The sequence below is a fragment of the Poecilia formosa genome, unplaced genomic scaffold (assembly GCF_000485575.1).
Source record: "Poecilia formosa unplaced genomic scaffold, Poecilia_formosa-5.1.2 Scaffold600, whole genome shotgun sequence".
NCBI lineage: Eukaryota > Metazoa > Chordata > Actinopteri > Cyprinodontiformes > Poeciliidae > Poecilia > Poecilia formosa.
Window position 1 is genome coordinate 75,505 of NW_006800539.1, and position 11,928 is coordinate 87,432.

Here is an 11,928-nt window from a genome sequence, read left to right on the forward strand (position 1 = left end):
CCTGGTGGCTAAAATTCACCCATCAGATCCCGTCCCCCCAGTTTAACTGAGGGAAAACAGTATCTGATGGGGAAATGCGAATCAAAGTAACACCTGATCAGCTGGTTCTGTAACATAACGACTCCATGAGCTGGAGAGAAATTCGATTTAGATTTGCAAACCAGCCATTCTCTCTCCATTTCACAGCAATTCTCTGCTTTACGTTGCTGTATTATATAAAATTCACATAAATTACATTCAAGTTTTTATTTTGATAAATGAGCCTGATCAGAGGCCATATTCCTATTAATGGACATATGTCCAATGGATATATACCCATAATTACTTCCATAAACATATCGAGTAATAGATGAGATGTAGTCCTGTTCTAAGCCCAGCAGGACTATAGCTTAATAAAATGATCAGAAATTACATTTTCTGTTTATTATTTATTAAAGTTTACATTTCATAATTTTTAAAGCTCAGTCGTGTTCATGTTTTCACATTATGGTTTCTGCACCTCTCCGATGTGTTTTCTAATCTATTATAATGTTTTTTTCTCTATGTTGCAGCTAAGCACATTATTAAGATAGATGGGAAGGCTGGACTCTACAATGGACTTGGTCCCAGGCTGTGTGCCGGAGCCATAGGCACTGTTGTTCACAGCACAGTTCGGCAGGTAGGCTGCACAGTAAAACTCATTTTGGTCATCTAAACCTTAAACTGCAGCCTGTCACCATAACAAATTTTGCTGGATGATAAATTGTCCCAGAACATAATACGATAAATAATATTGTTATTTTGAGAGCATTTTTAAATTATATAATTGTAAGGGCAAAATAGTGCAAGAACACATTTTCAAAGATCAATAAACTTTAAATTCAAATGAACACTTAGCACTGGAAGACATGTTAAATATCCATAATTAATAAACAAAACAACTGAAAAATAAAATAAGTTATAAGGTCTTTGGAAACAAAATTGTTTTTCAAGAAAAGGGCTAGTTGAGACCACAACACCAGACTGAAGACTTTTGTTATTTAGTTTTTGGTAGAAATTAAGAGAGAAAAGAGAAATTATGCAAATGGAAATTATTGAACTAGTTTTATTTTATTATGCGATTACTTGATTTATTGCTTACTGCGACAGACCTAACAGCAATTCAGCCTTTTCTGTCACTCATCTTTCATTCCCTGCTGAAATTACTAATGCCTCACTTTACTAGGTTGGAAAAAGCTGTAATTTTTAATCTTTAGTGGTTTTAATAATATTTCATGTTCTTCTAGATATGTCAGGAAAAGAGCTCACCTCAGGTAAGACTGTCCTGCTTTCACTGACTAGCTTTAAATTAATCAAAGACTTATAAGTTGACCTGCAGTGTTGATTATTATGAAGCAATAATAATAATATTCATTCTAGAATTTATGCCTCTGATGGTGGCAACATGTTGGAGCAGTTCTATGACCTTCGACCTTGTGTGTCTGGTGGAATCAGTGAATGTTTGGACAGTTATTCCCTCTGGTTACTCATGCTGTTCAGCTGGAAGGATTTCTGTTCTGACTCCTGGTTTCAGGCTGTTATGATGTGTAACCATGACAATAAGGTATGGTTTCTACAACTGGGAGCAGCTGATAAACAGCTCAAAAGTTCAAATTATACATGAACTCTGACCCCACCCCCAGAGGAGGTGAAACGAATGGCGTCATTCCGGACATGTTACTGTTAAACATCAACTCTGTTGCTAGTGAGCTGTTAGCATGGCATGACAGTGGTGATAAACCTGGAAGTGAACCAGTTTCAAAGTGCTTCTAATATACATGAATCCCAGCAGAATATGTGCTTTACCTGGATGTTGGCACTTATTGCTGATCATAAGTTACTATGTATTCTCCCCTGGGTAATAATAATGGTTGGTGTGTTGTGTTTGTGTGTGTGAATATGTGTGTGACATGCAGCTTCCAGGTAGCAAGCCGAAAGCAGATGAGAACGCTCTGAAAAGTGTTGCTGAAGAGGTAAGACTCGGATTGTTCTGTCCAAGTTCTTCATTTAACTGGCTCAGTTTAGTTTTAATTATAGTCCAGCTCATAGTTTCCCACATTGATGGTCAAAATATGAAGGAGCCACTCACTGAGAGGCAATCATCTCCATGACAACTCCTCTGTCTCCACCTCACTCCACATCAGTCTATATGGTCAGGCTGACCGCTGACCAGCAGCAGCGATTCACTCATTTACCATCAGGCAGTTAAAGGACACCCCTCTAATGTCACTGTCCATACCACTTTCCATGCTTCATTCTCTCTGGGTGGAGCTGCTGGTTGTACCTGATGGGTTTTAGTTAAGCAGAGTCACTAAAGCCAGTTGACACGGCAGAATTTGTTTTTTTGCCCCAATTTCCCCATTCCGACGATCTTAAAACATTTGGCATTCTAAGATTATGGCTTAAGGTAATAGTAACCAATAATCCTGCCGTGTGTGGTGTGTTAAGACTGATCTGGTCCAGTCTGTAGAACATCAGGACCACTTTGATCTAAAATAATCATATTCAACATGTTGGATTATCTTGGCCTGATTATCGCAGTTTACCAGCTGAGGCAGTGTGTTTGGTTGAACCACTCCTCTGAACATTTTGTTGACTGACATCTGGGAGTTCAGACTCTACATTAGCTTCTGCAAGGTGATGCTCTAGTTGTAGATTGAAAATTTTTTTAAAGTATTGTTTGTGAAATAATTTAGAGTAGCAATGTTTACTCTGGTGAAGTTCTCCAGTGATTAGCCATGTGTTTTTGCCCTGGATTGTCCACAGAGTACCAAAGAGATGATTGCTCGATCGTGTGCCACCATCATCACACACCCATTTCACGGTAGGTCCTGTTTCTCTGCTGGAACCAGCTTAACCCCCATAAGATGGAGGACTAGTCTGCATGTTGAGCTGACCTGACTGGCCGTTTCTTCCAGTGATCACTCTGAGGTGTATGGTTCAGTTCATTGGGAGAGAGACAAAATACAGGTAATGTCAGATTTTTCAGATGGAAACAGTCATAATAAGAAGTTGTTTCTCCATGATCATGTGTTCCTTCTGGTTTCAGCGGCATGCTTGACTCCATTGTTACGATCTACAGAGAAGAAGGCATTTGGGGCTTCTTTGCGTAAGTTTTACGTTGTTTGGTAAACCCTCTAATATTTGACCCATCCTTATCGCAGAGGTCTATTGTCTGATTTATTTTATTTATTATTTCATTTTACCTGGTGTATTCAGAACACATTGTATTCATACCAACACTAGACTTAAAAGTGGAATTCAAACTCTTTCTGGATAGCAAGGAATGGAAGAAAAATGACCTGGTGGTCTCGGTGCTCCCCGCTCTCCTCCCAACCACACTGTCAACATGTTTTCTACATATTCATCTCAACAGGCAGATGTTGAGATGAATATCATAACACAATCTAGTTTTGTTGTGAGCAGTCCAAACTGTTTACAGTCCAATATTGTGAACAGTTTGGATTGAAAAAGTGATCAAAATATGAAGTTATGGTTGTTTCCCACTGATGTGGGACATGAAATCTGTTTTTATTTGCTTTACATTGAATTTCTGTTAGAATGTACAATCAGCTTCTCATGATATGATCACTTCATGGTAGGGTTGTCAGAATAATCAATGTTTAGATAATCTATAACAGTGTTTCTCCACTCTGGTCCTCAGGCCCCCCTGTCCTGCATGTTTTAGGTGTTTCCCTTCTGCCACACCTGAATTGTATCTCTGGGTGATTAACAAGCTTCTGCAGTACTTGATGGTCATACAATCATTTGAATCAGCTGTTCTGGAATAGAGGCACATCTAAAACATGCAGAGCAGGGGGGCTGAGGACCAGGGTGGAGAAACACTGATCTATACTAAAACGAGATTATTCATATCGTTTTGCATCAAAACTGATATAAATTGATAATTTTTGCAGTGCTGCACCAACACTGCTGTGATCAATAAATAATCTAACCTGTAGTTGACCTTTCACCAGGTCAGAGGTCAAACAGTACAGCCCTGTACAGTGGACCTGTCCAAATACTCCCACCCTCGTTCCTCCTTGTGTCCTTCAAATGCACGTTCATGTTGAAGGGTCAGAGGTCATAGTGTGTCCCATTGTCCACATCCGCCCTTCGCCCCACCCATTTTGGGTCCTATTTCCGCCCTTGCGCTAAGTCCGTATTTTTACGGACTTCGGCAAAGTATACTACCCACAATTCATTGCTGCATGTGACGTTTTGAGTTAAGAGGCGGACTTATGACAATGTTTTGTTTTTTCCTGTCTTTATAGAAAATTCTAATAGCATGACAGGGCACACATTAGTAATAAAGAAAAGTTTGATCTGATAAACTGAGCAGAAAAAAAGAAGAAATAAAAAAGAATAGTCATAAACTAACTGAGGAAAATCAAACAAAATGTTACAAATGCAAGACAAATTTCAGATCTTAAATTAAGACATTAATATATTGGTGCTTTTGTGATGTTGCAACATTTAAGCACTCTTAAATAAAGTTATTTCACTTTAAAAATAGAGGTGATTTTTATAAAGCAGTATTTGTGAATGAAAATTTAACCAGTGGATTACATTAATATCATAATTCAACTGTTCATCCCCTGCCAGAAAACCACATTTTATTACATTAAAATTTAAAGATGGAATAGATTTCTTGTACAATATCCACTTTTGAAAATCTTTTTTAAAAACATTAATGAAGTTGCAGTTAAAAAAGGTGTGTCTCAAAATCTCAGTCACAAAACACACAGGAATTTTTAGTCATTTTGAATTTCTTTTGCAGAAAGTCATTATAGGGAAAACTTTATACATAATTATGAAATTAACATGTTTTTTTGTGGAAGTGAAATAGAAACTATTTTGGTTCTTATTTTCTTCAGAGATATCATCATGATTTTTAAAAAAATGTTTTCTTCTCAGAGTAGAAACCTGATGTCAGAGTTCCTGATGAATTTCTTGTAACATTTTTGGTCTATAAAGTCACAACATTCATAGTTTATTTTGAAAAAGACATTTTAGTTCCATTAGTCTTTTTATTTTTCACAATGTAGCATCAGGCATTTCTTATATATATATATATATGCCGTATGTTTGTCCTTAACTTGATCTTTGTTATTAGCTCCACTTTATACCAAACTAACTTTACCTGCTTAAAAGAGATGGTTTTATGAGTAACAAATGATGTCTCTAGTTAGTTGAATGCCAAACTGTTAAATTGAATATTACTACATTTTAATGTGTATTTTTTTCACAGAGCAAACTCTGTCACAAAAAAATAGAATAAAATCAGTTTTCAAAAGTAAAGTATTGAAATAATTTTGGTTTCATCCTACTGAACATGTGTGATTATATAGAATTTTCTGTATTCAGCTAGTCATAACAAAATGCATATCTCCAACAAATATCTCCAACAATGACTTAGGAAAGCAAAAATACTTTCACATTTAAAATAATTTGGTTTTTTTGTAGTTGGATTTTTTAGCAGCATAAATGCCTAAACGGTATCCAATCCTGCCATTTTGGATGTCAGTACTGGATCCCTCATGCTAATTTAGCAGCTAGAAAGATCATCAGAGACTATATTGTGTCAAAGACAACGACAAAAGCCGATCAACAAAATATGGCTCCTGCTGGAGGCTGTATAGAGACAACAGCAAATGTTTGCCTCCAACTGAGCTGCGTTCTAGAACCTCTAGCTCTACATTTTACACTGATGCTCATTTACTGAGATGCTGAACATCTCATTCTGCTACATACACTGTTTTATACACACACAGACCATGCACATGGACAAGAGAAGAACTTAAAGTCATGGAACATTGAGTGTTTTTGCTTTTTTATTTAAGAAGACATGGACTACAAAAAATATCTACATATAACATGGACTACTGCATAAGTTGTTTAAATTAATATTTTGGTAATAGAAATATATTGAAGAGCTAAGAATGCTCATGTTAATATTAATATTGCATTTGGTAATGGCCACTTATGTAGATATTAGATGTAATTCTTGTACATGAATTAGGGACCGGGATGTTGTGGCCATTTATGTTAAATTTTTTGAATTGTAATTTCTACCAATTTAGTTTTCCTCTTTTGGCAGTTAGAATATGTTTATGTTAGTTGGTTGACAGAACCAAAATCTGTCAACTTTTTTATTTTCAAAGTCTGAGTCAAAGTCGATCCTTAAACACAGACGTTTTAGTGGTTTTATTGTTGTAGAATCCGTCAGTAAACTTGCTTAGCTCTTTCGAAAAACAAAAGCTCAAACCTAATCTCCAGTCAGTTTTATAGTGTCCACTTCTGTCTGTTTCACCTGATTGAAGTGGACCGAACCAGTACTTTAGTGGACCATTACAGAACTAACTCAGCTTATACGTATACTTGAGCAAGTTTGATGAGCATTTATGTTGAATAGCTCCATTTATTCAATTTGTTAATATGTGCTTTGAGATGGTGTGAATGTAATGTACATTGAATGTTTGCTCAGTGGTCTGGTCCCTCGCCTGCTGGCTGACGTCCTGTCCTTATGGATCTGCAACCTCCTGGCTCATGTCATCAACACTTACGCCATTGATAACTCGGTAGGCTGATCTACATCGCATCGACACATTATCTACAGAATCACATGCTGCGTTTACTGCTATTGGAGAGGTCAAGGCCACCGGAGGGCCTGATTACAAGCTAAAGATCCTACTCATAAATACACAAATATTTCATTATAAGGACCTTTAACTTTAACCTTCGGTAAGTGGTCAAAGCTATTTTTCTGGCTGTCTTTCTAGGAAAAGCTTAGATGTTAGTTAAATTGAGGCCTGTTGCAATAAGCAATAAATAAATCACATGATAAATTTAAACAAACTCAATAATTTCCATTTGCATGATTTATCTTTTTTTGTTTCTACACAAAACTGGATGGCTAAAGTCTCCAGACTGGTGTTTGGAATACAATTTTGTTTAGAGTCTTTACAACTCATTTAATTTAGTTTATTTATTTTGGATATTTTAGAATGTCTTCCAGTTCCCGTGTTAAAATGTTTATTGACCTCTGAGAATGTGTTCTTGCATTATCATGGCATTACCATTATATTACTTAAAAATGATCTGAAAATAATATTATCCAGGGTTTCCCCCAGTGTATTATAGGCCTGACAGCCCGCCATCCTTTAATAGCGCCACCACCAGGCTAGGCCTTTCTTGTGTATGTTTTAAGGAAAATAATAAAATAATAATTAATAATAAAAAAAACAAAAACTTTTTTTTCCTTCTTTTTTAAGCCGGATTGCCAGCATCTCTGTTGCTCTGAGTGCTTCACTGGCGGAGCAGATTTATTCCTAAATTCCTGAAATACAAGTTTAGAGAAGATAGGTTTATAGTTTATGCAGTTAAAGCCGGACCAATCACACCGCTGGTGCCTCTGTGCGTTGCCTCGCACGCTGCAGCAGCTGGATGACTTAAGTTTACCTCAGCGCGGATCCACGCCTCCTTTCACTCAGACTGGACACAGGCTGACCTGTATGGATATTTACATCAACCCACTGTGAGGAATTATGATTCTTTCCAGAGTTTTTGATCAAGGTAAGACTTTAAACACCACTCTGGTTAGCTCTGGTTGCGCAGCTCTACATGAACTGCAGGAATAACTTTCAGAGATGCGTTGAGCAAGCGGTGAGAATGATTTATATTTGTGAACAAAGAATTTTGTATGGCTTTTCCATCTCAACACGCTGCCCAGGTCCCGGCTCTGCCTGCATTGATGAAGTTTATCTATGTGTTCCTGGTTGGCCGGTGTATTAGTTAACGAACTAGCGCTAACCTGATCATGCAGGTTCAGCCTGGTGAGGAGCTTTCGCGCTCTCCTGTCTGTAACGCATCACGCTGATTTTATATTATTATAGTATTATTTTTCCGGTTACACAATGCATCAAATCGTATCAAATGCTTTGTCCACTTAGTCAGACAGAGTTGATGTGCGCGGCCATCTGAGAAACTCGTCCCATAAACTCGACCAACCAGAATAGTTTCTGTGACGCTTATTAAAAACTCAACAGACACGAAATGGAAGAGCTACTAAAGCCACATTAGCAGCATTGAATTAAATCTCCCGTTTGCTGCTCATCTCTGTGCAGTGCAGCAGATTACCTCATCATGCAGGGCCGGTCCAAGGCTGTATGAGGCCTGGAGCAGAATCTGACTTAGGGGCCCCTTTCGTTGCTAAAAACATCAGCACCTCTAACAGATGTGTTGGGAGTAGTTTAATTGGCCAACCTAAAAAGCAATCAGTTATGATTACAATTTACTAAATTGTATTTGTGAACAAACAGAGCTCAAACTTAAAGATTAAACTCACAGCATCAGATTGCAGCTAGGGTAACAAAACAATCTAACTATATTGTTCTTTGAACTTTTACAAAGTAAACATGCCAGCTCCTTAAAATCTTACATTTAAATGTTGACAATTTAAAATCTTTTAATTTGTGTAATTTGAATCAAATTGAAAATTGATTTGTAAATTGAATCAAATTTAGCAGCATTGATCATCTCAATAAACAAGTGTTACATTCATGTATCTGTGGTCTGTGTTAAAATATTAGCATTTATGGGTCCCTGAATCCCTGGGGGGCCTGATGGAGCTGCTGACTTAATTTTGATTAAATAAAAGTGTAAATAATTGATATTCATTTTAATTGTATATTTTGATTTGTTGTTTTTAAGACTAGTTGTGAGTTTAAGTAGTGTTTCACTGGCGATGTTTTCCCGTAACGTATAATTACCAAGTGATATTTTTAAATTTCCTGTTTCCATGTTTTTAATACAAAAACATGGTGGACCGCCTCGGCACCCCGACCACCGGGCTTAGCAAGTTTTCTGGGGGAAACCCTGTTATCATTTAATGCAATAACTTCTGAGACAATTTATCATCCAGCAAAATGTATCATTACAGGCCTAGTTAAAGTCAGTGGAAATGAAATGTTCTCCTTTAGTGCTGCACAATAATATAAAGTCATAAACAAATTTGATCTTCCTAATCTGAAAGTTGTCCTAATCTGCCCTATTCCAGACAGATAAAAACAAAAAGTGACGATGTTATCACTTTCTGTCAACATGTTCCTCGTCCTGGATAACATGATGGACATTAGAGGTCTGGTGGAACATGAAGGCAGGCTGTTGGTTTAGTTTGAACAGAGCTGTAGTTCTACAGGCATGTTTGTCTCTATAATCCAAACATCTGAGCTCTGATCTTGGATTTGGAGAGCTTCTTAAAACCTGCTTCAGGTTTAGTAGCTAGTTGGTCACTTAATGGTCTGAACAGACAGGAGCAAGAAAACAGCTTGTTGATGCATGTCCAATGGAGCGCAGCGCAGCACTGAGAGCAGCTGTGTCGGTTCCACATAGAGCTGCCATGGCTGCTACCAGCTGAGGTGGTTCTTTGTCATCACCCAGTTGTTGTGTTTTCCAGATGAGTCACACAGGAGAGATCAGGAACTGCTCCCAGGCGGTGACTGGGGTGAGTGTAATGCACATTGCAGAACATGCCTTCAGCATATGCAGAAAGTAATGTGCATGTGTGTGTTCTTCTGCCTTCCAGTTCTTTGCAAGTATGCTCACCTACCCCTTTGTTCTGGTCTCCCACCTGATGGCTGTCAATAACTGCGGGTAAGTTGGCAACTTGGCTGCAGAAATATCTCAGATCAGATGAGCTGAGCTGATGTGTTGTCCTGTCAGGCTGGCTGGAGGCATGCCGCCCTATGCGTCTGTATATCCCACCTGGGTGGACTGCTGGAAGCACCTGAGCAGGGAGGTAAGAGCAGTAGCACAGCATGCAGCAGCAGCTGGGGCCCCTTGCATCACAGAGGATGCCGCATTCACAACAACTTTTGAAAAGTGCAACTCACAAGAAATGTATATAATATATAAAATTGTCTGCACCAATTCCGATTTGCATGAAGCTGAAGGCGCTGCATGGACTGCACTGTTCCCACTCATGAACACACATGTAAAGGAGTATAAATACCCAGAATGCTTCCACCACATCCAAATAACCATGGCAAGCCATGATCAGCTGCTCCATGTACCCATCTCTAGGCCTGTCGCAACAAGCAGTATAAAAATCAATCGCATGATAAATTAGAGCTCAACAATTTTCATTTGCATGACTTCTCATTTTTCTCTTTCTACCAAAAACTGGATGATAAAGTCTCAAGTTTGGTGTTTTAGTCTCAATTAGCCTTTTTTTTTTTTTTTTTTTTTAAGGACAGTTGCAGAAACTTCATAATTCAATTTATTTGAATTATGAATGTGATTCTGTTGTTTTGTTTTATTTTGGATATTTAAAATGTTTTCCAGTTCCAGTGTTAAATGTTCACTAGTTTATTGATCACTGAGAATGTGTTCTTGCTTTATTATGTCATTATCATTATATTAATTGAAAATAGTCTCAAAACCACAATATTATCATTTATCACCATCACTTCTGGTATAATTTATTGTCCAGCAAAATTTGCTAGCCATCATTAAAACATTCAGCCACAAAATTCTGCTGGAAAGAAAGCTTTCCTCCTGTTTGGTTCTGACCCGATGAGCAGAATCATCTCCCTGCTCTCTCTTTCAGGGGAACCTGGGCAGAGGCAACAGCCTGTTTTTCCGGAAGCTTCCCGCTGGAAAGAAGTACGTTGTTGATGAGAAGAGATTTTTTTGAAAACCCCGTTTCACATAGTTGTAATAATAAAATGAAACAAACTGTAAAAATGAAAAACATTGTCTAATCAGGACGCCTAACTGTTGGCACTTAATCTTGCTTTGTATGCACTGGTTTACTGTGGGTCTTTGCTTTACCCGCCTCTCACCATCTGAAGTAATGTCGTTCATTTTGACCAACCTTTATTTAAGTGATGTTTCTAAAGGCTGATTGTGGACGGATGGAGAGGAGAGCTTAACTCTGTAGTCAGGTGCTTGTATACATTTCTTCTGATTGACCCAAATAAAACCTTTTTTTGACTTCAGCTGTTTTGTACAGTAAATAATTACACGTTAGATGATGAGTACTGGAGGAGCCTCTGAACACAACAGACCCTGAATGTTCCAGACCAAGACATTCCTGTCCTCAATAAACTTGGGACATTAGAGCCGGATTATTATTAGTGGGAGCACACCTTTAAAGCTGCAGTATGTGACTTTTATAAAAAATGTTTGCTTGTTTAAAACTGTCACCATGTCATGACAGTTCGGTATGAGACAATCTGTGGAAAGATCGAGCTCCTTCATCTCCTGCATTAGCTAAGAAATGCACCGTTCCCATGGCATCCTGACCAAAAACAACCAATCGGAGCCAGGAGGAGTGTCTTAATGCTGTCAGTCAATCACAGATACTCACCACTAACTGTGCTAGTGGCAAGAAACAACTTACCATAACAGGAAGAATGTTACTCTGCCATCATCTGTGGCCATGGTAAATAGCCTGAGCCTTCTTGGCAGGCTCTGCTGTCAGGGAGAAGCTGCTGTATAGCGGGGAGCAAAGGGCAGAGGAGACAAAGGAGGGATGAGCTCTGTACGAATGTGATTAACAGCACATTCGTGTTACGTTATGTGTTGCGTAACATCGGGAGTACTGGAAGGCTCAGTTAAAATTCATCAGTTGTGATCTGAGGGGGGATGATGGTAACAAGTAAAACGAACACAACTCGCAGCCAAACAGAAGTCAGCTGTTTCGCTGAGCCTCCGTTACGACATCCTGGCTCTGATTGGTTGTTTCTAAATAGCACTGGGAGAAGGCACAGGAACTCGATATTTTCCACAGATTTTTTCCACCATACTGTCACAGCAAAGTGACAGTTTAAATAAGTATTTTTTCTTTATAAAAGTAAATACTGCTGCTTTAAAGTGTTGCTACTCCTGTGTGAAGCTTAGGGTAAG

General features: G+C 38.2%; 1 protein-coding gene across 2 annotated transcripts in view; it reads left to right on the forward strand.

Annotated features, from left to right (window-relative positions):
- Positions 1-11,018, forward strand: part of mtch2 (mitochondrial carrier homolog 2) — a 14,782-nt gene extending 3,764 nt beyond the window's left edge. The window contains exons 3-13 of one of the 2 annotated variants that reach the window (XM_007541301.2): positions 552-658; positions 1,266-1,292; positions 1,935-1,991; positions 2,785-2,842; positions 2,937-2,988; positions 3,068-3,127; positions 6,506-6,599; positions 9,476-9,523; positions 9,605-9,672; positions 9,742-9,817; positions 10,628-11,018. In XM_007541301.2, coding sequence (XP_007541363.1) covers positions 552-658; positions 1,266-1,292; positions 1,935-1,991; positions 2,785-2,842; positions 2,937-2,988; positions 3,068-3,127; positions 6,506-6,599; positions 9,476-9,523; positions 9,605-9,672; positions 9,742-9,817; positions 10,628-10,714 — 734 coding nt within the window. In that variant the 3' untranslated portion in view covers positions 10,715-11,018. The remainder of the gene's footprint in view (positions 1-551; positions 659-1,265; positions 1,293-1,934; positions 1,992-2,784; positions 2,843-2,936; positions 2,989-3,067; positions 3,128-6,505; positions 6,600-9,475; positions 9,524-9,604; positions 9,673-9,741; positions 9,818-10,627) is intronic. The other variant, XM_007541302.2, reaches the window with a different exon arrangement.
- Positions 11,019-11,928: the final 910 nt, after the last annotated feature.